The sequence below is a fragment of the Pipistrellus kuhlii genome, unplaced genomic scaffold (genome assembly GCF_014108245.1).
Source record: "Pipistrellus kuhlii isolate mPipKuh1 unplaced genomic scaffold, mPipKuh1.p scaffold_m20_p_9, whole genome shotgun sequence".
NCBI lineage: Eukaryota > Metazoa > Chordata > Mammalia > Chiroptera > Vespertilionidae > Pipistrellus > Pipistrellus kuhlii.
Window position 1 is genome coordinate 62,336,596 of NW_023425595.1, and position 27,541 is coordinate 62,364,136.

The 27,541-nt window shown below is 43.0% G+C and overlaps 1 protein-coding gene across 20 annotated transcripts in view; it reads right to left on the bottom strand.

Annotated features, from left to right (window-relative positions):
- Positions 1-13,868, bottom strand: part of NCAM1 (neural cell adhesion molecule 1) — a 310,094-nt gene extending 296,226 nt beyond the window's left edge. For 5 of the 20 annotated variants that reach the window (XM_036428055.2, XM_036428053.2, XM_045578004.1 and 2 more), the window contains exon 1: positions 13,496-13,861. In XM_036428055.2, the coding sequence (XP_036283948.1) occupies positions 13,496-13,547 (52 nt within the window). In that variant the 5' untranslated portion in view covers positions 13,548-13,861. Of the gene's footprint in view, positions 1-13,495 lie in introns of all 20 variants that reach the window. The other 15 variants (XM_036428056.2, XM_036428061.2, XM_036428059.2 and 12 more) reach the window with 7 other exon arrangements.
- Between the last annotated feature and the right edge of the window lie 13,673 nt (positions 13,869-27,541).

Sequence of the window (27,541 nt, forward strand, 5' to 3'; positions counted from 1 at the left end):
TCGCTCACACTTCATTTTGGTCAAGTCCCCTGGATCTCAGCTTTTCCTGTCTTTGACTCTAACTACTTGAATTTCACTATCCAACTGAAATGCCTCCAGGAGCACCACACTCCTCTTAAATAAATCCAGTTCCTACTGGAGTCTCATCTTTATACTCCTAACCACCTTAATTATTGCTAATCTCTTTTTTATTGTCCTATTTGTTTTAAAACCTGAACAAAGGCAATATATGTAATTAGAAAGGTCATAATATGAATAAATTATCTTCTCTTAGTCTTAAACATTGAAAGAGATGTTTTAAAACAAAATTGGGATTATGCTTATAAAAACATTTATTTGCAACTTTTAAAAAATATATATTTTATTGATTTTAGAGAGGGAGAGGGAGAGAGAGATAGAAACATCAGTAATGAGAGAGAATCATTTATCAGCTGGCTCTTGAACACCCCGCATTGGCGACCTAGCCCGCAACGCAGGGATGTGCCCTTGACCGGAATCAAACCTTGGGGCCCTTCAGTCTGCAGGCCGATGCTCTATCCACTGAGCCAAACCCGCTAGGGCACTGCAATTTTTTTTTACTTAACATTATCATCCTTCTCTAACCTAGACATTCATGTCACTAGGCTCTGGTTTCCTCCTTTTGTTCAATACACTTTCTGAATTATGGACAAGATACCACTCTAATTGCTACATAAATACTACACCGTAAAAACTTCTGGGTGTGACAGAGACTCCACAATGTTCTGATTGTAATTCATGGTGTTTCTCTCCCTGGAAAAAAGATAAAATTATAGACTATTATTGCCTCTCAGTCTTCCTGGTCTCTTTAGCAGGACTCTCTCCTGCTTCTTCCCAAATAGCCTTTCTTCTGTACAGAGCTGGATCTTCCTAAAATCTCCTCAATTCTCATGCCGGGAAGAATTCTCCAGCAGCTCCTGGTGCCCAGGTAATCCTTATCTTGCCTCTGAAATCTTAGTCACGTATTTGACTCTAGATGTTGCCTGATGCACTAGTTATCTTTTCATCTCTGCTAGACAGTGACTTTGAGGTTAAGGCATTGTACTTTCGAGTTTTGGGGTTTTTTTTGGTTTGCTCTCTACAGCTAGCAAACCGTACATATGCCCAGTAAGCACTTTTGTTGTCATTATATCTCCCTCTCTCCAAATCCTGAACCTTCTCTGCACTGCAGATTGTTTTACCCTCTCTAGCCCTATATTCCCCATCGATGACAGTAGTTTTCAAACTCCTTTGACTCAAACCATAAATAAGGCATATGTTTTCCATCACAATCTGGTCAACAATGTTTCACAAAACAATACTTACTCTTACTACATAAGATTTACTTTCTTTTTTCTATTCCATTCCATCCTTTTTTTCCTTTCTTCTTTTGTAATGCTGGCTGAAGCCAACTAAATAGACTACTCTACCAACAGCTGAAAAATACTGACCTTCAAGTAAAGATACTAGAATATTCAATTATCTTTTAAAATCTAATGTCTGTAAAACTGAGGCTACTCATCTTACATGCAAAGTTATCCCTTATCTCAGTTCCCCCATCATATGGACAGTACCATGATTATTTCATCCTTGGGGGTTGGTAACTTAAAATATTTTTCTCTCTCAGACCATTTTGGAACTAGCAACTATCCCTACTGATTGATTTGACATCTCTAACACCTCAGCTGTGTGCCTTTTTTTAAATCCTTATCCAAAGCCATTAAACTATATCTTTTCAGAAGTACCTGCTTTATAAAACATATCACAGTTTAATTTCTTTAACAAGGCCCTCTGGTACATAAAATTTGATTGTGTAAGTCTTTTTAGCTATCTGTCTATTAATAAAAGGTATAGTTAGTTGTGAAGTATTTTGGTTTGTAATTCATTTCACATATATTATTTTATTTGATTTATTCTCCTATTCAAATAAGAAATTACAGTTCAAAAAAGAGATGAAGTACTTTACATAACACTTGGTTCATTAGTAGCAGAGCCAAATCTTGAACCCAAATCTTTTTAATCTAGGCCTTTCCCTGCATACAAGTCTTCCTACCACACAAAGCAGGAGACTTTCATTAGATTTCACTGGCTTACAAACCAGTTTTAACAGATTCCCCTATTTCCCAGTCCCTGGGCTCTCCATCACGTAGTCCACCTTAGATAATGTAACAAAAATCCTTAACTAACCCACTATTTTGTCCAGTGGCTGCTATATATTATAAAACCAAAACTCCCTTTAGGCACTGCAGTAATCTCTACCAATTTGTTCCTACTTCTCTCTCCCTGCTAATTCATAGCTGGCATTAAACACAGAGCCTAGCACAGCAGATGTTCAAATGATATCACTGACCACACTTGTAAATTTTAATAAATGATTTCTCTAACATTTACAGCTACATGCCTCTTCTTTGTCTAGCATTTAAGATTTTAATAAGACTTGAGCCAATAGCTAGTCTGCTTTAATTGCCCTTCAATTCCAATTACCCAGCTAGACTCACCTCTTCCTATAGAGAAAGAGGTCCTCCTCTCCCTATCTATCCCATGCTCATGATGTCCAGATCAAACACTACATCTTCCACACCTTGTTTTCGGACATTAAAACCAAACAAGATGATTTTGGCCTTTCTAACCAATTTTCACAATTAATACCGTTCTCCTTCTTTTAGGTACTTATTCATGTGGTACCTTTCATGATTCCCTAACTGTCTGAACCAACTGGGTGCTTTCTTTCCAACCCTCTGAAAGCCTCAACAGGATCAATAAACAGGAAGTTTATTGTCCCCTCAGCCTCCAAACAGAATTCTACACATCATATTCACAGGAAACCTGTTTAATCAACTTTTCAGTAATTAATCTCTACTACAGGTTAACATTTTATAAGAACACTAGAGAACCGTTGCATGAAGATTCGTGCAATAGGCCTTCCTTCCCCTGGCTCCTGGCACCGGTTTTCCTCCGGCACCCAGGACCCAGGCCTTCCCTCTGGCCGCCACCTTCCATCTTCCCTCTGGAGCCTTCAGTTTTCATTCCAGACAGAGAGCCACTCCTGTAGCTTCCTCTGCCCCCCTCCCCCACACCACTCCCCACCCTTCCCTTTATAGCAGGTGTTCCGCCCTGCCTGGCTGCTCCATGCCCAGAGTGGCTGCGGGGCTGGGCCACCACCATATTTGTTGGTTTAATTTGCATACTCACTCCTGATTGGCTGGTGGGTGTTGTAAAGTGACAGTCAATTTTAATATTTCTCTTTTATTAGTGTAGATATTTTGTACCTGCTACATATACTGTTTTAAATATGTGATTTTACTTAAGCTCACTAAAACCCATAAGGGAGTGTCATTATCCCCATATTCAAGATTGGGACTAGGCTCAGAAATGAAATGACTTGCAGAATATCAGTTACAGTTAGTGGACTCAACCTAGACCCATCAGACTCCAAAGCTCTTGATATTGTCCCTTCACCCTGTTCACTTTGGTTGGACTCATTCAGTCCAGAAGCCAAGCAAACTCACATGTGCTCACTATTTATTCTGATATTATGTGTATTCAAATGACCCCAATTCTAGAAAAGGATGAACTGCATCCAACCCATATAAGTTATGGCCCCAGCTTCACCTATGTAAGTCACTTAACCTTTCTCAGCCACAGCTTCTATTTCAAGGCTTCACACAATCTGGCCTTGGAGAATTATTTCTCTTCTAATTTCTGGCCCTGACACTGTTCCCCAGAAGGAGTGTATGTGCTCACAATTTAAGGTATTACCTCTGCCTGAGTCACCCCTTCCTCCTGCTCCATCTAGTGAAAACAAACTCTCACCCCACGCCCAGCTCCAGCTCGGGGGAGTCCCAACCAGAGTTAATTGCTTCCTTCCTTGTGCTCCAATGACATGTATTCATGTCTCTATTTATAAGTGTAATCTGTCTCCCTCCCACACTAGATGGCAAGCTTTAGACAGAGACATAATCTTACTGGACTATATCAGCTGAAATCCAGCACAATTCCTGAAACTGTCTGACCTTGTTAAGATTTCAGAAGTTTTGCTGAATGGAGGCATTCAGGAATGCTTGTAGGGATTCAGTGTTTGTTGAATCAAGTAGTCAATTAATCATGCGTTAACATCAGAATACCATTAGTCCTTCCCATTTCACAGAGTTCTTCCAATGGTACCTCCTCACCTCCCCAACCATCCAGTCACAGATGAATTTCCCCTGATAATCTCTCATAGTACCCTATTCCTTTCCTCAGTTTTGATCAGAATATGAATTATAGTTATATGTGTGGTACTTGTTTGATGTCTCTGTTCCTCCACACTGTTAGACTGGAAGCTCCATGAAAATAGGGACTATGTAATTCGTTTACCACCATATCCCCAGCACCCAGCACCCAGTATTCATTAGATATTACTGAATAAATTAGATGAAGATTAATTATATGCATATCAAAAACTCTGTGAGTTGTATGGTGATGATTATAATTATTGGCATTACATATCCAGGTTATCTCCTCTTAGAGAGCTAAAATAAAATTGATCTCTACTCCAATATCATCTGTGTTTAGTTGGTGAAATTGCTTCCTGCCCTATCGATAGGGCACTTACATCTGACACATTTGAATGATAAGAGCAATTTATTTATTTTACGCCAGATAGTAATTTACATTTACCAGTGGTGAGAAATGCTAAATCACCTCAGAAATAACTTAAGATTTTCGGTAAAATAAAGGTTGAATAGCTTCTTCTTTTAAAAACTTTTATGTTGATACTTTATTCTAGTCTTCAGTGCACTACTCAAACAACCCATTTCTAACAAGCTGGAATGATCAGCTTGGATTTTCAAGCGAGTGGACCCCAGCAGACCAACACACGGTGTCAGGCTGCCCCTCCCTTGCATGGCTCCTCTCAAGGCTCTGGGGACAGGGACCTGACAGTGCGTTCTCATGGTCATGTTTCCTAAATTTTACAAAAAGCAAATGAATTTGCCTTATTTTCCATAAAGAGGGCATTCAAAATCATATATCCTTCAGGACCTATGCAACCTAGATCTATCCCTGTGCTTATTAAAGACTTTCAATAGTATAATGAGACCACTTTTCTCTCTAAAGTATCCATAACCAACAAGACAGTGCAGGCACATTTAACAAGTGATTTCTAAAGTCTAGTTCTAATCATTGAGGAAATCATGTTCCTGTAATATCCATTTTAAGTCCTTCCACAAAGAAAGCACTATCTGAATAATTATTTTTCTAAATCCACATACATCCCTCTTTCTCGCTAATAAACACAGCTTGAATGTGCCAATGTCCTGTGAGCTCTAAAATATTCACCACAACTCTAACAAGTAGGTATTACTAATTTTCCCATTTCACAGAAGAAGAAACTGAAACTTGGAGAAGTTAAATGACTAATTGACTTGCTCAAGATCAGACAGCTCATAAGGGATATACGTGGCTGGACTATCAACCTAAACCTGTCGGACACCCTTGATCCTGTACGACTTCTAGGGCTCCTTGACAGCAGAAATAATGTCATCTCAGTCCTTTGTCATTCCCCCCAGAGCTAAAGATAAAAAGCTGGCACTCAATACACGTATTTGTTCAACTCTTTAAGAACTGATTGTTACCTAATGTGACATAATCTTAGTGTGACATTACTAGAAATAGTCCAAAATGATGAGGTAATCAGATACTACTATACAGGTCTCAAGAATGACACAGGATAGAAAATAGGGTCAGATGTTGCCAGTGTTTGCAACTACACATCAAAAAGTCCTCATGAGTATGGAATAGAATACAGGTTCTGGAAGAAGCCTTTCAAGCCACATAACTGAGAAGTGAAAGGAAAACATATTTGCATATAGCTGGCAGAAAAAAAAATACATTGGTATATTGAAGCCTTCTGTTCAGAAACACACAGACACAAGGTAAACCAAATGATTTATCCTTTTAGTGTAGCCCTACTGCTCAGAAGATAGAATAACACTTTAGGAAAAGTGTGGCATCCTAACTGAAACCCCTAACTCAGTGTCTGTGTGTAAATAGGATTAATTGCCTTAAGAGTAATGTGTAGAAACTGCCTGAAAGGTGGACATGTGGCACCGAGACCCGCACCAGAGAGCGGCCTCCTAAGGAGTGTCTTCAGCTGAGGAACATCACTCAGCACCATGACTTGGAAGGGCATAGTGGCACCGCTGGCAACGCCAAATAATTTACCTCCGCAAAGGTTTTAAGGTTTGGTATCAAAAGCTAATGACACAAAAAGCTGTGATCTTCAGCTTGGTTTCTGGATTTCCTTGCCCCGCAATAGTAAGTACATCCACCTGCACTATCCATAGTAGCTCCACCACACTGTTTTCTCATATTAAAAACACTGGACCTCAAAGAGGCCTAGCCATTAGCGGTCACCGAATTCCTTGGGCATTTCCCTCCTCCCAAGAGGCCATCTCTTACAATATTCCGCAGAGATTTGCTGAGTACTTCAAGAAAGACATAAAATTCTCTTGAGAATTTTATTCATATGCCTTCCTTTTAAACTACAGGAATTGTAACTTTAGTCTTATTATTATTATTATTATTATTCAAAGCTCAAATAGCCATTATTGTTAAGTAGCCAGTTGATTCATGCTTTCAATTCCATCTAATATAACCCATTTTTAAAACTAATAAAATGCTAAAATTTGCTGCCATTTCTTTTAAAGTTCCAGGCTGTCCTAAGCTTATGTGTTCCTGAGATTACTAACCTACAAAAGTCAATTAAGGAATTCGCAGTAACATTTATTTTGACACCATGAAATATCTGTGTTCTAAAAATCTCAATACTTAAATAGCACAGGAGAAGCTTTTTAAATGCCTCTGTCTCCTTCCAGGCTGACTGCACTCGGCAGACTGATGGTGGCAGGTGTGGTCCCCTTTCTCTCCCTCCCTGGCAATTGGTTCTGCTCTCCACTATCACAAATGCAGTATTAGCACTGGAAGTTCAAACTGTTTTTTAACAATAGGTAGTCAATCTCCTTTACACTAAGACAGGGAGGGCTGTCTGTAAAATATCTCTGGAGGTCGGCCAGTGGCATTGAAGCCACTTTCAGTCAGGTTCTTTAACACTGAAGATGTAAATATAAGGAGTTCATCAGACTAATTTTAAATAGAGACCGTGTCGCCTTAAAAAATTAAGTGGTTGGTCAGAAACACCAAAATCCACATTGCAAGTAGCGTGAAGTTGACAAGATGCTGTCTATAATTTAAGAAACTGAGTTCTGTAGCAAAGAAAACATCCCTCATGTCTAAAGATTCGCTTTGAAATGACAAAATGGTGCTATTTATTTTGTAAGGAAATTAAGGCGTTGTTTCCTGTGACAGAAATATATAAGTATAGGTTACTTACATTAAATTACAGGTTACCTGTCTGAGGTTTAATGACAAATTTTTCCAAAGAGAAGCACTATTCAAAACTCTTAGAATTGGGGGGATCCATGAGACTAATTTCTCACTCTCAGTGCTGCTTTGGGTAAACGCCCAAAGAGAGCCCTTGTGAAAAGTACATCACACCATATATTTTTAAATAATTACTTTAATTCTTGAACTACAAAGCCCAAGAAACAGTCACCAGTTAAATCAACACAGTTGTAGTTCAATTAATTGGCACAGAGCATTGGATAAACCACCTGTATTGAACAAAGAAACCACCTGCTATTCTAGCATTATTAAAAAAAAAAAATGTTCCTGGCTTCTTTATGCCTCAATAATGAACTCTCAGGAAGAGGAGGAGGGGGGGGGGGAGGGGGAGAGTCCCATTTACCATTGCAGCAAAAATATTAAGATACTTAAAATAAACTTAACCAAGAAGGTAAAAGACCTGTACTCGGAAAACTACAAGACATTGAAAAAAGAGATAGAAGAAGATATAAACAAGTGGAAGAATATTCTGTGTTCATGGACTGGTAGAATCAATATCATTAAAATGTCCATATTACCCAAGGCAATCTACAGATCCAATGAAATCCTTATTAAAATATCAACAGCATATTTCATAGATCTAAAACAAATACTCCAAAAATGTATATAGAAAAAAAAAAGTCCAAATATCTGCAGCAATCTTGAGAAAGAATAACAAATTTGGAGGGGTCACAATCAGATATCAAGTTATACTACAAAGCCACAATAACCAAAACAGCACAGCCTGGTCCTGGCACAAGAACACGCATATAAATCAATGGAACAGACAGAAACTCCAGAAATTGATCCAAGCTATTGCGCTCAATTAATTTTTGACAAAGGAGGCAAGAGCATACAATGGAGTTAAGACAGTCTCTTCAATAAATGGTGTTGGGAAAATTGGACAGATACTTAGAAAAAAAAAATGAAACTCCCATTTGAACCAGTAATCCCACTTCTAGGAATATATCCCAAGAAATCAGAAACACCAATCAGAAAGGATATATGCACCCCTATGTTCATAGCAGCACACTTTACAATAGCTAAGATTTGGAAACAGCAGATGAGTGGATTAAAAAACAGTGATATATCTACACAATGGAATACCATGCTACTACGCTTACCATTTGCAATAGCATAGATGGACCTGGACAGCATCATGCTAAGCGAAATAAGCCAGTAGGAGAAAGATAAATATTACATGATTTCACTCATTTGTAGAATATAATGAACAAGATAAAATGATGAACAAAAATAGAGCCAGAGGAAAAAATATTTTGGAATATAATATAATAGAAGTAATCCTGTTATTTGCAGATTTTTAATACTTCCTATAACTTTTGTGACATTATACTATATTAATGCAATTTTGGTAATATTATATTTAAAAACACTTCCTTGAAATATTGATGTTTATTGCAAGTAATATTATTATATTTAAAATCGTTTTTCTTGAAAAAATGAAACTACACCACCAACTTACACCATATACAAGAATAAATTCAAAATGGATAAAACACCTAAATGTAAGTTGTGAAACCATAAAAATCCTAAAAGAAACCATAAGCAGCAAAATCTCAAATGTCTCTCATAGCAATATGTTTAAGGATACATCTCCTTGGGCAAAGGAAACTAAGGAGAAAATAAACAAATGGGACTACATAAAAACAAAAGGCTTCTGCACAGCAAAAGAAACCAACAACAAAATGAAAAGAGAACCCACTGTATGGGAAAGCTCACTGTATTTGGCAATGATACATGCAATAAAGAGTTAATATCCAAAATATAGAAAGAACTTATACAACTTAACAAAAGAACGACAAACAATCCAATTAAAAAATGGGCAAAGATCCTAAATAGGCACTACTCCAAAGTGGACATATAGATGGCCAAGAGACATAAAAAATGCTCAAATCAACTTAAAATGACAATGAGGTATCACCTCACACCTGTCAGAATTGCTCCATCAATAAATCAACAAATGACAAGTGCTAATGAGGATGTGGAGAAAAAGGAACCCTAGTACACTGCTGGTGGGAATGCAGACTGGTATAGCCACTGTGGAAAACAGTATGGAGTTTCCTCAAAACATTAAATCTGGAACTGCCATTTGACCCAGTGATCTGACTTCTAGGAATATATCTTAAGAAACCTGAAACTCCAGAAAGAATGTATGCACCCTTATGTTCATAGCAGCACAACTTACAATAGCTAAGGTCTGGAAACAGCCTAAGTGCCCATCAGTAGATGAGTGGATAAAAAAACTGTGGTATATTCACCGTGGAATACTATGCAGTAGTAAAAAAGAAGAATCTCTTATCCTTTGAGACAGTATGGAAGGACCTGGAGAGTATCATGCTAAGTGAAATAAGTCAGTCAGACAAAGAAAAGCATTACATGATCTCACTCATATATAGAATCTAATTAAATAAACTGATGAATAGAGCGAATGCGGATCCAGGAACATGGAAGCATGGAATAGAGTCCGGAATCTCAGAGGGAAGGCGGAAGAGAGTGGGTGGGAGCTAATCAAAGGAAGACCTTGTATGCATATAGGCATAATCCATGGATGGAGACAGTGGGATGGTGAGGGCCTGGGGTGGGTGTTGGGAGTTGGCTGGAGGTTGTTGATGGGGCAAAAAAGGGGACATATGTAATACTTTCAACAACAATAATAATAATAAAGATCTTAAGTAAAGTTATCTGGAAAGAAATCAACAAGTTCAATCTATTGGGGGAAGGAAGTGAGAACTTCTTAGAAAATTGACTTAACCGGTTGGCTCAGTTGTTTGGAGCGTCTTCCCCTAAATAAAAAGGTTTCAGGTCAAATTTCCGGTCATGGCACATACATGGCTTTCAGGTTGGATCTGGTCAGGGCTCATAGGGAGAGAACTCATCGATGTTTCTCTCTCACATGGATGTTTCTCTCTCTCCCTCTAAAATCAGCAAACATATCTTCTGGTGAGGATTAAAAAAAAAGTAAGTTTTAGACTAATGAAAACTTAGTTCAATTGGTAGCTTTGCATTGGGAAGAGTAACTCAAAAACTATTAAATAAATGGCAGGCCACACTTCCACAATGTCTGGATTATGTTCTCTGTTTAACTCTACTGAATTTTAAATAAAGTGTAAGGTATTGTCAATATTTTAATATATGCTAATATTTGCTGAAGGAAAATTAACATTTTCGGGTTTTGGATAGAGTTGTAAAAGGTTTTCCACATTCTTAAATATGGCTTCATTGCATTCAGTTAAATTTTGTTCAAAAAGACACATTTCTGATCTTAAAATGAAAATCAAGGAAAAAAATATTGCTCCCCATAATTGTGCTCACTGCAAACTGCTGATGTGTGCCTTTATATGGTGAGAGGCATGAAAACCCTCTCACCATATATGCACCAGCTATTTTTATAACGTAGCATGGGTACTCTTTGTTCTTATTTTGATGCTATCTCCTTAGAAAATCAGACCCATTCATTCCTTGACTCCTGCAAGTTCAATTGGCAGAAGATTGTAAAATTATAAAAGAAAGATATGACTTAACCATGCCAGGTCATTCACTCAATCCAGAAAATATCCAGAACTGCTGTAATTCCACAACCTTTCCCTGTATTCCTCAAGACCAGAAGACACCAAAATACGAGAGGGCCAGACGACCTGATTCTTCCATATATTCAGTTAGCACACCCTGCAGCTAATGTGTCAGAGGCAGCGCGTGGAGAGACCGTCTTTCTCTTTGGGAAACCATTCAACTTCTTTTGTTAAGCAACGCTGTGCGTGTTTCACGTCCTGCCTTCTTCCTATCCTCCTGGTCCTGGAGTCAGGAATGAGGACACTCTCAGGGACCCTGGGTCGGGGTTTCACCCTCGCCTCAGCAGCAGAGAGCATCCTAGCCTGGAATTCCCTGGGCGCGTGCCGCTGTCCCTCCCTGGGGGTCCAAACAGCTAGCATTACACCCATCGCCATGATGGAAAAAAAGGCCTGGCGACCCCCCAGGGACCTACCACAGATGAGGGCTCCATTGTCATGTCCCCACCTAGAAGGGAGGAGGCCCCAGAAACACGCTCTCCTCCGGAGGTCGTGCCATAGTGACCCAGGCGCACTAAGGGAAAAGGGATGCTGCGAGCATCCCCCAATCAGGTGGTTGCGGGACCAAGGGACCAAGGAACTGGGCTTGGCCTCTAGCTGGCTGCCTTTCTCCACCTCCCACCCTCCCACTCCCCTTCCCGGCGCCGCCCCGCCCCCAGCGGCGCCCGGGCCGGGGGTCTGGCTGGTCAGCGCAGGCGCGTCGGTCCCCCGGCCACCGCGCCCTCGGAGGGGATGCGCTCCGGCCAGAGCGCCCGGGCGCCAGTGTGCGCGCCGGCGGAGGCGGGAGGGATGCTCCCATTCGGCCGCTAGACGCGGAGTGAGCAAGCACCCCCCTGTGACCACCTAGACTCCATTTTATTTGCACGGAAGCTGCGGGTGGGAGGGGGGCCGGTCGCAGGGCGGGGTTCCTCCCGGCGGGAGGTTGCGGAGGGGGGGGGGGGAGAGGGGGTGAGCGAGACCGTTAGCCTGGAGCACCAGGAGACCGTCCTGGCAGCGCCCGGCCGCCGCCGAGCCGCAATAAAAGCCTCTGGCGGCTTCCCGCCCAGCCAGCCCCGCTCTGATTGGCCGCCGCGGGAGGCACCGGGCGGCGGGGGGCGGCGGCCGGGCGCTGCTCCCGGCCTCCCGGGGAGGGGGCGTGCGGGGTGCTCTCGGGCCCGCCCCGCTCTCCCCGGCCTGGCTCCGCGGTGGCGGGCTCGGGGCAGTTCCAGCGGCACCTGGCACTCCATCCTCTGGGCTTTCCGAGGGCATTTCCCCGCACACGCCCCCCGCCCGGGATGCCGCCCACCCCACCCAGCTCTCTGCGGCGCCCGCTCCTTTCTTCCCTCTCCCCGTCCATCAGCGCCCCAGAGCAAACCTTGGGCTGGGGAGGGAGAAGGAGGGGCTGGAGGGAAGGGTGGGCACGAACACGAGAGTCTTCCAGGGGGGCCAGAAGGAAACACCCCCAATGAAAGGACCCCTCCTCCCGGCCGCGGAGGTTCGCAGGGCGGCGGCGCAGCCCCCTCCCCGCCCGCGGCAGCATAGCTACTGTCTTCCTCCTCCCCAGCTCCCTATTGTTCGCACTTCGCAGGGACCAGGAGCCTCGCCCGAAGAATGGAGAGACTGGGGCGAGACGCCGCGGGTGGCTACCTGCCATTCTTCCCTCGCACCCGTGCACGCGGGGCCCTGGGTGCGTGTGGAGGCACACGGGCGCGCACACACGCGCACACACACCGGGAAGCCCGGCTCACGCCCTCCTCGCCCTCCGCCCCTCCGCACTTCCTCCTGTCAAAACGCGGCGCCGACCCTCCCAGCCCTCCAAGCTCCGGAGCAAAGGCAGGCTTTGCAACTAACCAGCAATTTGGCAAATAAAAAAATAAATAAAAATAAAAACGAACGTCATATCTATCGGGGTGCAAGGATGGCCACACAGCCCTGAGGTTCCGCCTATGTCGCCCCATTTTGCAAACCGTTATTCGCCCCTCAATGGGAGGAGGACGGGGGGGGGGGGCAGGGAGCCCCACTTTATTAGACCTGGGGGGAAATAACGATCGGAGTGGCTACCCCGGGCTTTATTGTTCACTCTTTCCCGAAGCCCCAGCTGACAAGCCCCTGACCTGAGGAACCCGAGCCTGTGTGGTGGCTCCGAGGAGCCCCAGCATCCCCTGCCGCCCGCCATCAGGGAAGTAGCGCTGCCCATGGAGATGGGCAGTCGCAGTGTCCCTGGGAGCCGGCGGCTCCGCTTCCATCGCCCGGGCGGGCGGCTGGAGGGGCGCGGGGCGCTAGCTGCGCGGGGAGGCAGCCCGGCTCCACCGCAGCCCGACAGACAGGGCGCGGGTTCGGCAGGACAGCCAGCCAGGGCGATGCGCTCCTTCCCCGGCTCCACTGAGAGGAGCTCCCTTAGCATTCTCTGCAAAAAACACCCGAAATAGCAGTGCCCCTCGGGAGAGCAGTAGGAAGACGAAGGCAATGATCAATTCGGATTAAGAAGAATAATTTTTTTTGAAATGTACCTGCAGTTCCCAGGAAAAACAAAGTCCAGATGAGATCCTTAGTTTGCAGCATTGTAATCTGCTGGCTGGGAAGGGTTGTTCTTGCCGCGGTCAATTCTGTGTCCCCCGCTCCTTGCTTGCAGCGAGTGTGGACGGCGTCGGAGCCACAGACCTAGAGGCAGACAATCGCCGGGCTGAGTATGATTATTTTTGCAGAACTGTTTCCTGCCAGCGGCCGCCGAGCTGCGTTCACGCGCCGAGGGGAGAATGAGTGACAGTCCCAGCCTCAGCACACTCGCCACTCGGAGATCCTTGCGCTGGCCCGGCTTCGCTTTGATGGAACTCGGGATGGGAGCGAGGGGCGGAGGGCGGGGGTGAGAACCTCACTGTGTCCTTCCACCACGCCGGCCACAAATAGTGCCGAGCATCAAGGAGGTAAGAGACCCGGGAGGCAGATGCGGCCGCCTGCAAAACGCGGCCTGGAGCAGCCTGCCCGAGGAAGCGGGCTCTTTCACGCATAGTCCTATAGGCAGGAGCTGGGATTTCTTTTTTCCATCCTTCTCCCCAACGCCTCAGGTCCCTCCTGCCATCCAGCCTTCCATAGTCAGGAGGTTGAATATTTTAATAACTAGCAAATAATAAAAACAAAATTGTAGGTGTCCTTAGGTTTTCAAAGTGTTTTTTTTTTTTTAATCTCTCCATTCGAGATCCTAAAATCCTTGAAACACAAGGAAAGTTTAGGATATATATTTTTTAAATACAGGAAATTAGAAATTAGGAGAGGGATAGAGACTGCTGTTGCAGGGTCTTGTTTTGTTTTTGTTTGTTTGTTTGTTGTTTACATGGGCCATGAAGTTTGCTCTCCTACAGGGAAGCAACAGAGTTCAGGGGAGAGAGGTGGGAAGCAATTTAAGTTAAAAGCAAATGCAGATGTTTAGAAGGAATTTCCAGAAATAACTGAAGGAAAGGGTTTATAAAGGTGGAAATATGTGATCTCTTTATGAACATCCCCAAGTCCTGTTTGTGTAGGTTTTATGGTATAGGCATGGTGTTAACTAGTATTTTCTTGCAAGGACACATAACCTCAATTCTTGAAGATATTCATGTAGAATATCACTGGGGCACCAGCACAAAGTGTTCAATTAGTCTTACAGCTGCGTTTTGAACAGAAGAGGATGGGGAAGCAGGGTGAAAATAAACATGTTTCAGAACCTGAGCAAGCCTTGACTGTTTACGGAACAAAAGGTGAGGGGGGACAGCCTGACATCCCAGCACAGGGAGCCCTCCTGGGGGAAGGCTGCCCAAGTGCCAAGCACCAATGGGTCAACATCCTGGCATACTCACCTTTTCTTCAAAGGGCAGGTCTCCCATTGCTGTGCCCCCTTTAAAACCCATCCTCTGCTGGCCAGTTGGAGCGGCTGGTGTCTCCTCTCCATGTACCAGACCCAGCAGGCCACACAGCACAACCCCAAAAGCATTTCTTGAAAATCAATCTTCCACAATGTTTACTTTTGTAACATTTAGCTCATACCAATTACAAGTAAGTCATAAATACAGAAAAGTAGAAAGAAGGAACTAAATACCAATTACATTTGCATTTTGGACAGAAGATTCCAGAGATACCCACATATTTTCTCAGTCTTTTGTATATGCATATTATTTTTTAAAATTTCTTTATTGATTAAGGTATCACATATTTGTCCTCAACCCCCCCCCCATTCCAATTCCCCACCCCACCCCCACTCATGCCCCCACCCCCCCTATTGTCCTTGACCACTGGTTAGGCTCATATGCATGCACATAAGTCCTTTGGTTGATCTCTCCCTTTTATCCCCACCCTCCCTTTGAGGTCCAATAATCTGACCCATGGCTCCTTATCTCTGGGTCTGTTCTTGTTCAATAGTCTATGTTGTTCACCATTTCCCCTAGATGAGTGAAATCATGTCATACTGGAAATATACTTACAAGAATAAAAAATGAGACAAACAATAATCGTTATGCTGAAAGGCATATTATCAGTCTGTAGTGAGTTTCTTTCTGGGCCACCAGTTCTTTTGAGACCCAATTTCAATGTCAAACAGTCCCTTATGTGTACATGTCAGCAATGATATTTCAGTTCTCCATGGTGGACAAATGGTGGTAATGCAGGTCCAACCCTCTCTGGTTTGGTCCTGGGCAACGTGCTGTGATACACAGCTGCTGTCTGTTATTATGGCAAGGTGTTGTCATCTCTGGAATGCTTTTCTTTTGTCTTCATGGTTGGAATAATCCTGTCAATTCCTCTCTGTTGCCAGAATCCACATGGTCTCAGAGTTGTTTTTTGAAAATATACAAACATTCTCGACCAAAAGTTAATAAAGGAATATTTTCTATAAATTTGACTTGGAATCCTTTTCCATTTTTCGCCCAAATGATTTTCTTCTGGCATGTTTTGACACCACGTGTGTTTTTCATGGGTGTCTTGCTTTAATTGACAGTAGAAGCAACTTGAATCCTGTGTATTTTCCTCAACATTTTATTATAAGCGTTTCCCCGGGGCAGTAAAAAATGTTTGAAATCTTTTTATAGTTATGTAGTATTTTTCCATATCATGGTTATACTCCCCCATTGTTGAATATTTAGATTGTTTCCATAATATAAATAATGCTTTTTAACAACTTTTAATAAATATTTATTGAATATATTATGGTTAGCCCTGTGCTGGGTACACTGGATTATATAGATTTTTTTAAATGGTTGCTTCATTTAAGCATCTTTGACTTCAGATATGAGCTTATGCTAATTATAAAATTACCATATTAAACTTATGTGGACAAGTATTAGATTCTTTCCTAAAGAAGAGGTTTTGATATAGGGGAAAATATAGAGAACAGGCTTGAAGGGAAAGGAAAAAAAATTAAGGCTGGGATACACAAAATATTTATATATTTTTCTAACCTATTCTGAACTTGTACTGAGTGAGAAACACAGTTTTCTCTGCAAATCTCCATTCTTATAGCTCATGTCATTAGAATTGAAAAAAATTCTCACTGTTTTTTTCCCCAAATGTTCTTATTTTTAGCTTTTCAATGTAGGCAGGTGTGGAAATCCTATCTCACTTCCACTTTACTGAATTTCTTTTCTCTCTCCCTCTCTCCTCCTTTGGACACACTAATCCTGAGATGTTCCAGGGGCATCCAAGAGGAGGTGTGCAAAAGACAGGCAGATAGAGAGGACCCCAGAGAACATCAATGTGTACCTCTAAGCAGAAGAAATTGCCAAAGCAATAGTGAAAATGCAGTCAGAGAAATGGAAAGAGAATTGAAACATTATAATGACCAAATCAAAAGGAAAAGAAAGATTTGAAATGGTCAGGTAAGATTATGATTTACAAGTTTCCTGGATTGGAACACTGGAAAGCCAGTAGTGGCCTCTGAGAGAGCATCCTTCCATGGACTGGTGGGGAAGGAAGGACACCACCCCCCCCCGGCCCAGGAGTAGCTTGTCCAGGTAGGAGAAAAGGGGGGTTAGATCACTCTTTTGAGGAGCAGTGTGATAGTGGCAGAGTAATATGACAATGACAAGAACAGAAAGGAGGCCTGAAAGGTTTTGTTTTTCTCTTCTTTTTCAATAAGAGGATTATGTTGTTAAGATATAAAGTTAATTAAGTCAGTAGCTAACACCCCACTCATCACCACCAAAACATTGTGGTCTAATTTAGACTACTTGAAAAATGAACCATTTAAGGTTTCTTTTCTGGCTGTTGAAAAGAAGACCCCAGGCTTGATCCCAGAGCTAACAAATATCCCAAGAACTTCATTTCACATTTGACATAAGCAAAATGCATTCAGGAAAACACAGCAGTTTAAGATCCATCAAAGCAAGAGACAGGAGCCTGGGGTTAGGAGAGACTGGGAATACAGAGACCTGCCTGAAGACTGAGCATGATCCAGGGAAGTGTGAGGACTGGAAGGTAATATTAAAACCACAGAGCTGAAGAGAGAAAGCCTCTAAGGAGCCCTCAGAACTCCCTCCTAGCCTCTCATATCCCAGATCTGGTTGACACCAGAAATGACTGCCAAGTTCTACTAAGGGAACTGACAAGGTTCCCTTCTGCGTCATAGCTGGCTCAGATGTTGGTTAAAGATAAGTGGACACTCATGAGCAGATCCTGCTGAATGGTGCAGAGTTCCCAAGGAGACAGGGGTCAACATAGAACCATTGCTTCTTTGTGCAGGTTGTGCACTGCATGCCTGGAAGGCTCCTTTTGAATGAATCCCTCCTCAAATACTTAAATCCTTGTGGTGACAATTTTTCTAGAAGGTGGAAGGAACAAATCAAGAAAGAGGTGCTGTTTTCTCATCCTTCCTTCCTCCCATCCTCCTTTTTTCCCCTTCCTCCCTCCCTCCCTTCCTTCCTTCCTTCCTCCCTTCCTTCCTCCCTCCCTTCCTTCCTTCCTTCTTCCTTCCTTCCTTCCTTCCTCCCTTCCTCCCTTCCTTCCTCCCCTCCTTCCTCCCTTCCTTCCTCCCTTCCTTCCTCCCTTCCTTCCTCCTCCCTTCCTTCCTCCCCTCCTTCCTCCCTTCCTTCCTCCCTTCCTTCCTCCTTCCTTCCTCCCTTCCTTCCTCCTTTTCTCCTTCCTTCCTCCTTCCTTCCTTCCTTCCTCCTTCCTTCCTCCCTTCCTTCCTCCTCCCTTCCTCCCTTCCTTCCTCCCTTCCTTCCTCCCTTCCTTCCTCCTTTTCTCCTTCCTTCCTTCCTTTCTTCCTCCCTTCCTCCCTTCCTTCCTCCTTTCCTCCCTTCCTTCCTCCTTTTCTCCTTCCTTCCTCCCTTCCTTCCTCCTTCCTTCCTCCCTTCCTTCCTTCCTTCCTTCCTTCCTCCCTTCCTTCCTCCTTCCTCCTTTCCTATCCTCCTTCCTCCCTTCCTCCCTTCCTCCCTTCCTTTCTTCCTTCCTCCTTCCTTCCTCCCTTCCTCCCTTCCTTCCTCCTTCCTTCCTCCCTTCCTTCCTCCCTTCCTCCTTTTCTCCTTCCTTCCTCCCTTCCTTCCTCCTTCCTTCCTCCCTTTCTTCCTCCCTCCCTTCCTCCTTTTCTCCTTCCTTCCTTCCTTTCTTCCTCCCTTCCTCCCTTCCTCCCTTCCTTCCTCCTTCCTTCCTTCCTTCTTTCCTTCCTTCCTTCCTTCCTTCCTTCCTTCCATCTTTCCTCCTTTCCTCCCTTCCTTCCTTCCTTCCTTCCTTCCTTCCTTCCTTCCTTCCTTCCTTCCTCCCTTCCTTCCTCCCTTCCTTCCTCCCTTCCTTTCCTTCCTTCTCTTTCTTCCCTTCCTCCCTTCCTCCCTTCCTTCCCTTCCTTCCTTCCCTTCCTTTCTTCCCTTCCCTTCCCTTCCCTTTCCTTCCCTTCCCTTCCTTTACTTCTCTCTTTCATTTTTCAGGAAGTTTTTAAAGGTTGGAAAGAGAGAGAAGTTGGGCTGCAGTGTGGGCACAGGTCAGCCCCTTGGGAGCTGTGACCTGACTGCAATCACCTCACATTGAAGAGCCACTGGATTTAGGCTGCCCTGGGAATGAGACCTGACCCCCAGGCAGCTCCCTTCAGCCAAGGGCAATGTTTGGAGACTAATAGCTGAGCACATCCCAGCATCTGGGCGATTGTGACCCAGTCCTGAAAGTAGAATCTGGGAGCTTAGCACAGCATCCATTACCTGATTTTAGCTGTAAATCAAAATATAATTTCATAGAAAGTTCAGTATTTCTTTTTACTGTGGTAAAATACACGTAACATAAAATTTACCATTTTAACTATTTTTAAGTGTGCACTTCTGTGGCATTAAACACATTCATATTGCTGTGCAATCATCACCACGATCCATCTCCAGAACTTTTTCATCTTTTCCAACCTTGTAATCCATTAAGTGATAACTCTCCATTCCCTCTCCTCCCCCAGCTCCTGGTTACCACCATCCTACTTTCCTTCTCTTGAATACTCATCACATCATACAAGAAGAAACATACATTTGTCCTTTTGTGAACATCTTATTTTATTTAGCATAATGTTTTCAAGGCTCTTCTGAGTTGTAGCATTTATAAATTTTCCTTTGCACGTATATACCACATTTTGTTTATCCATTCATTCATCAGTGGACATTTGGGTTTCTTCCACCTTTTGGCTATTATAAATAATGCTGCTATGAACTTGTGTATACAAATATATATTTGAGTCTCTGCTTTCATTCTTTAGTGTATATCCCAAAGTGGAATTGCTGGATAATATGGTAATTTTAAATTGAGTTTCGTTGTTGTTGAGGAATTGCCATACCATTTCCCACAGTGGCTGCATCATTTTGCATTCCTGCCAACATTGTGCACTGGTTCCGATTTGTCCACATTCTTACCAATACTTCTTTCCTTTTCCCCATCCTCCTCCTCCTCCTCCTCCTCCTCCTCCTCCTCCTCCTCCTCCTCCTCCTCCTTCTTCTTCTTCTTCTTCTTCTTCTTCTTCTTCTTCTTCTTCTTCTTCTTCTTCTTCTTCTCTCTCTCTCTCTCTCTCTCTCTCTCTCTCTCTCTCTCTCTCTCTCTCTCTCTCTTTTGATAGTAGCCATCTAATTATAGGTAAGTGGTACCTCATTGTGTTTTTTATTTGTATTTTCCTAATGTCTAGTGATGTTGAGCACCTTTTCATGTGTTTATTGGTCATTTATATATCTTCTTTGGAGAAATGTCTATTCGAGTTAGTTCTCTATTTTTTAAATTGGGTTAATGTTTTTTGTTCTTACTAGTAAATTGTAGAAGCTCTTTCTATATAATGAATACCAATCTCTCATCAGCTATATTATTTACAAATATTTTCTCCCATTTCATGAGTTGTCTTTTCACTCTTTTGACAGTGTGTCTTTAATTTTAATGAATGCCAAATTTGTCAATTTTTCCTTTGGTTGCTTATATTTTGGTGTCATATTTAAGAAATCATTGCCTAATCCAATGTCTTGAAACTCCCCCCTTTTTCTTTTAAGAGTGTTATAGTTTTAACTCTTATATTTAAGTCTTTGATTTATTTTTAATTAATTTTTCTATATGGATCAGGTAAAGGTCCAATTTCTTTTTCTTTTTTTTTCTCATGTGTATATCTTGTTTCCAGGACTATTTCTTGAAAAGACTTTCCTTTACCTAATGAATAGTTTTGGCATCCTTGTCAAAAAATTATTTGGCACTTTATGCAAGGGTATATTTCTGGGCTTTCTATTATATTACATTGGTCTACAATCAGTCTATCTTTGTGTCAATACCACACTGTTTTTATTACCATAGCTTTGCAGTAAGTTTTTTAATCTGGAAGTTTGAGACCTCCAATATCTTCCTTCTTTTTCAAAATTAGTTTGGCTATTTAGAATTCCTTGAGAGTTCATAAGAATTTTAGGATAGATTTTCTATTTATGAAAAAAAAAAAAGAGAGACTTTGGGATTTTGGAAGAAGATTGAGAGGTACTGTCTTCTAATGTGCCCAACATTGTTTTTTGGGCTAGTATTGGAGGCATGCTAACATCTTGGAGAAAAATATAGTTTAGATATCTCATTCTAGAGTTATGGGAAACTCAGTCATAGGGAGCTATCAAAAATTGCCAATTTGGGTGATTTTTTTCACTGTAGATATGGAAAGATGAAGCAGAATCAAATAACAGAAATCAGGCCATAAAATGTGCAGCCAGCTTCAGAAAGTTACAGTGAGCTAGCAAAGAAAAGATGGTTTTAAATGGTTTCTTGGCTCTGAGATGAACGCAAACCCCAGGCTGCCTAACTCCCTGTTTTGTCTTTAGAGAAAGCCATCTGAAACAAGTGATTTAACAGACTGAAGAAAGGAGCCAAGATCTTCATGTCAAGATCTTATAAATCACAAAGTGAGACTGAGCTAACTTAAAGACATGACAACTTCCTTTCTGCCTCTTTCACATCCTCCTACATACCCCAGTGGCAATGAAGTGAAGTGGGTGAGTGCTCACATCTTGGAGCTTGACAATCCAAGTTCAAATCCTAATTTCTCTACCTGTAGACTCTGGATTAGGGCAAATTATTTCACACCTATAAACCTTGTTTTCCTTGTTCATGAAATGGGATTAGAGTACTATATATCTTTTATACTTCTTGTGAACATCAATTAAAATAACACACATATAGGGCTTAGTATAGGATTGGCAATCTTTTATCCAACAGGTATATATTGAACACCTATCACATGGTTTTAAATGGTACTATTCATGAAGAATTTAAAAAAAGTAAATAAACAGGTGTATAAAGTCTTGTCAAGGAAACAAATTACTAAACAAAGAGACTAAAACAATTTAAAAATGTCATTAGAGTCATGGGGAAAAACCAGGATTCTTAGGTAAAGAATGATGGTAGAGCTCTAGTTTAAGTCAAGGAAGGCCTTCCCTGAGAAGGTGACAGGACAGTTGTAACCTAAGAAGGAGAAGTACCTAATTCCAGGATTGTGCAAAGACCCCTGAGGTCAGAAAAATCTGGGTGGTTCTAGAGACTAATAAAATTGAGTGGCTGAGATGCAAAGAGTGAGTGGGGCAGGGACAAATGATAAACAGTACCTCTGAGTCACCTTTAAAGCTAAGGTAAGGAGCTCATATTTTATTCAAAGTTCAAAAAGTCCCCAAGAAGAATGTTAGGCAGCAGAGAAACATGAGTTGTCCATGTTTTAATAACCACTCCCTCTGCTGTGTGGAGAATAGCACATAGGGAGGCAGGAGAGGGTGTAGGAGGCCAGTTAGAAATCACTGCAAAATTCAAGAGAAGAGGAGATGGAGACAAATGGAGATAAACTTGACCAAACTTGCTAATGGATGTGGAAAAGAGAGAAATCACAATGCAGAATATGCCAGCAGGATATGCTTTGGAGAGGAAGGGAAATGAAGTGTTCGACTTTGGATTTGTCACATCTGCCTGTGAGACATGTAAGTGGAGATATCAAGTGGGTGGTCAGATGTGAGCACGTAAGTCAGTAGAGAGCGAAATTAACTGGAGATGTAAATTTCAGAGTCATCAGTGTGATTGCTACCTAAAGCCACGGGAAAGGAGGAGATCACTCGACCAGAAATGTACAGAAAAGAGAGGAAGGCCCAGGTACATATTCTGAAAAACAACAGTTTTACGAGTTCAAAGTGGAGAAAGCAGAACAGGCAGAAAGTCTGAGGCGAGGTGCTAGAGAGGCTGGAAGCCATCTAGGAGACAGCAGAGTCTCAGGCTAACCAGAGGAGAGACTTGTAGGAAGCAGAGACCTGTCACTGTAATGAATGCTGCTTGGAGGCCAAGCCAAATGTGACTGAGAAGAGTATCCCGAGGTTTGGGAATATGAAGGACACTGGTAACTTGACAAGAGCAAGTTCACACTCTCTGGGCTCAAAGTGAGTTCCTAGTACCTATTAGCCATAGCAATAATAGGAGGTTCCATACTCATCTCTTTGTTTCTGCGATAATACAGTGACATCGGGCATGGATCAGGGCACAGCAGTGCAGCATCGATGACTAGCTATTCTCACGTAGAAGTCAATCTCATTTTGAGGTGGAACCTAGGATACCACTGCCCTTCATGCATAATTGCCATGGTAGTTGCAGACAACGAATGCTCCAGAAGATCTGGGTGCATCGCTACTTAAGGTCAGAGGGAGAAATATTTTCTCCTCTCCAGTGCTACCATCACTTTTCCAGTTCAATCCTGCCCATCTTTCTCACCCCATTCCTCCGTGTATTCTGCGGTTGTACTGCTTCTCTTGGTCACATACCAAAGCAGCATCAGGCATTGGTTCTGCTGCCAAGGAAAGGAACCAGGTAGGCAGAGCCAACACTAAATTTAGGTCCCTCCAGTCTCATCTATATCTTTGGAGCCAGAGATGGGCCCATCCATAGAGCCTGGGCCCACGAGCGGCACCTTTTCTCCTATGCACAAGCACCTCGGGGAGTGAGAGAAGAGTGAAGACGGAGAGGAAGCAAGAAGGCAAGCATTCTTTACAGAAAGCATATCACCACTTCATTGCAAAAATAATAATAATAATAAAAAAACTGTTTCCCTCCTTAGCACAGCACTGCATTACATCTCTCCCAGAAGCCTCTGGGACCATCCTGAAGAAAAACAGTACCAAATATGAGGGTGTTGTCAGTCTACACTAGTTTCAGAATCCCAGAGATCTCCGAATTTACAGAGACATGGATCTAAATGACCACCCATGCACACCTTCTGAACACTGGCAGCCATTTTTGTCCTTATGCCTCTACCCCCTGAGCATCAAGAGTTCCACAAAGCGGGAGAGCTCCTGGGAGCTCCAAGGAGACACAGAACTTATTCCAGACAGATTTCCTGTTGCATCAGTGCAACTGTGGAGTGAGCCAGGCATGTCCAAGGATGGGAGGTACCCCTCAACCACCATCTCTGCTTGCATCAGCAAAGGAGCAATCCAAAGGAAAAAGCTGCTCAGTGATGCTCTGAGCAGGGGAGAAATGTGACAAACACCAGGCCTCTGGTCAGAGCAGCCCCTCCCTGCCCACCCCATGGCCCCACACCCCTCCCCCTCCACCCCTTCCCCGCCATAATCATCATGCTAAATGTTTGCTGAAAAAATGGGATCAATAAACCAAGAAAGTCCTCTAGGTGACCTCACTGTGGGACTTTGGTTCAAGATCTCACCCCAACTTCCACAGAGGCGATTCAGGGCCTGTCTGATCTCACATTAACTGCAGCCACAGCCTCCAGACTGGTCTGCCTGCTTCGGCTCCCCCCCTCCCTCCCCTAGCCTCCAGAGCCATCTCCCTAAGAAGAATATTTGTGAAAAGCTGAAAATGTCACTTTCCCAAGGCAAAGCACTTAATGGCTCCCTATTTCCCTCAGAATGCAGCCAAGCCCCTCCAAGGCCTCTCCTGAATTCACCTCTTGCTCTCTCTCTGCCCCCTTGTGGACCTTAGTACCCACACTGTGGGGCCTGACTCCTCCTGTTTGCCTGGTTGGCTTCTGCTTTGCCCTGAGACTCACTTAACCAGCCCATCTCTTCCCTAACCTTCCCACCTCTTGCTCCTCATGCTCTTCCCCTGGGCTAAGTGTTCTTCCCAGATCCTTCCAGAGTCTTTTGGGCCCACCTCTATCATTGCAGTCACACTACAGTCGAATCACTTATTTCCGAATTCATCTCCCCCACTAGCCTGTGGTCCCTTTCAGGACAGAGACTTTCATACTAATTCCAACATCACGAGTACCTAGCATGTTGCCTGGCACAAAATAGGTGTTCAATGCTTATGGTGGAATTAACGAATAACTCCTTCCTGGATCATTTCTCTTTAATGTGGGAAAAGCCACCTTTCCGCCATGTGAGAACTACTTAGAGGGCAACGTATGCAGTGGAGCTGGTTACAGGTCTAACTAGCAATGTCAGATTTCATCTGAAGGTGTCTCACAGAGAGCCTGTGGTCTTGGTACCTCAGCCAGTCTCTGAAACCAGTCTTTCATTGCTCTGATCCTTATATCCTTGATTAATGCGGAGAATTCTGTTTCCTCGTCAACCTCATCCTGTTTTTGTCTATGAAGCTCGGGCACCCTGGCACCAAGCCCACCAACGCAGTGGCTTCCTCTGCTATCTCAATTCCTCCTCCATGCTCTGGCATAGTAGTTCCCTGATGGTTGCTGGACCAGGTTTGTCCTGGTCCCTTGGCTTGCTCCTGTCCTTCCCGGGTGGTCTTCTCTTCTGCCTTTCTAAAGCTTTCCCCCTTCTGCTCTCCTAATGCTGCCTGGATGGAATAAGGTAGCATTGCCAGCTTGCTAAATAATTTCAGGATTCTTTCCCTGTATGATTACCTAGAAAGTGAGTGGGGAAGTTACTGCTTTTATTAAAAATACCATGTCCCTGGGTCATATCACAGACTCTGGTTTAGCAGGTGGCAGCATTTTTACTCAAATTGCCCACTAAGGTAGTGAGAACACAAATAGTTTCTATGTTCAGTTAACCTTACAATGAACAGCATGAGAGGATCTGGAGCAATAAACAATAGTTTCACGACTGCTCAGCATCTTGATCTGCCTTCCAGTCTTACCCCTGTCACCTGCCACTGGCGTGCATTATGGTTTGTTCATGTCCCTCTCAAATGTGCTTCTCAGAGCAGAGCCCCATACTCCAAACGAGGTCTGGATGATGCAAAGGTCAGGAGGGCCATTGCCACCTCTGCTCAGGATGCTGCAATTTGTCCCACTCAATCCAGGGTCCCTTGGGATAGCAACCAGCTGAGCCAGTTAAAATCCCAGAACTGTGTCCTCTCCTCCTCAGCCACCTTGTCTCTTTGTCTGCCTGTGCCTTTGAAAACCTGATGCAAGAAAATGTGCAGGGGAAAAATTGCTAAAGGATCTTTTAAATAAATCCTCCTCTAAATACACCTAAATACTTCCATGTATCCATTTATTGATTCAAACACCTTCTGTATTCCAGGTCCTATTTTAGGCACAAAGATGCTAAGCAAGATGCCAGCTCTGGGCAGAAGAGGAAATAAATATTGTTGTACGCATTCTATGGGCCAACCACTTTGCTCTTATGCTTTTATTTAATCCTCACATGACTCTCTGAGGTTGTGGGAGAAGTCCCATACTTTGTTCAAGGACCTGAGCTCAGGACTGGGCCTCCACAGATCAGTCAAAATAAGTTAGGTCCTGCAGAGATAACATCCAAAACACCAAGTTTTGGAGGCTTAAAAATAACAAAGGTCATGCTATGTGAGTTGAGGATTCTCTTCCATGTTGTCCTCACTTACGGGCTGCATCTGAAGGTGACTCCATCTCCTTGCTGCTGTAATTATGCGAGAAGAAAGGAAAAAGAGTGGTGAAGCAAATCTCAGGTAGGCTTCTAGATTTTATTCCTGGAAGTAGCCACATCACTTATACTTCCATTTTCTTGAACAAAACAAATTACATGGACACCCCTAACTTCAGGGGGCAGAGAGGTGAAAATGTGTGCCTAGAAGAATTTGAAGTACTTAGTGAGCATCCTAATAAACACCACAGGCTCCAAAGCTCAAGTTCATTTCCACCACACTCTACTCAAAATTAGTGAGAAGATGAACTACCTTCAAAGAGACTAGTGGCAGGGAGGCATAAATCCAGCAAGTTAAAAGCCACTCCCAATGGAAGATCCAAATCAGGAATAAAGATGTTATCCTTGGAATATGCATGAACATCAGAAAGAAATGGGATCCTTTTGACACAAGTCAGATATACCTACTAAATTTACTTATAGAATATACACAAGAAATGAGTCCCTGCAATCATGAAGTATTTTAGGAGTTTAATAACTAGGACTTGTTATATGATATCCAACTTCAGGCTCAAATTTATATCATGACAAGGTTTTTGAATCTAAGGAAAGAGCCTGCCACCTCTCTTTAGTTCTTTCCCTTTCACTTTTCACTGTAAATGAGAGCACTGGGGACCGGGGTTGATTTGCATTTGTTGCTGAAATAATATCCTAGCAATTAGCTGTAAATTTGAAAGTGATAAATATGCATAAGAAAGCCAAGCTTTGGAAGACTGCATAGTGTACCTTCCCTCCCCCCCCAACACACACACACACACACACACACACACACACACACACACACTCAGAGAGAAACCATCAGCAGAGCTGCACAATTATGGAAATCTTTGTAAGAATCTAGACCTCAAGATAAAACCTCACCCTTTCTTGGGCATAAATGTTGACTCACAGGTGGTCCAGATGAGATCATTATGCACTACATCAGGTAGCATCACATAACATCTGTCTAATAGCATCAAGCTTAGTCATGGAGCAGCTAGTTACGTAAATCAGATCCAAATACCACAGAAGAGCTCTCCTATGCCATCCTCATCCAACACACACACACACACACACACACACATGCACGCACACGCTCATACTCGCACACACACATATTTATGCTCTTCTTCAAGTTAGGGAGAAGGTTTTGCGATCTGAAATTGCTTGTGAGTTTAAATCCCAACCCTGCAAAAATAATGTAACTACCTAGTAATGTGTCCTACCACCTGGTAAACATGGCCAAACCATTTCCATCAATGGACTTGAACTTGCTAGACTGTT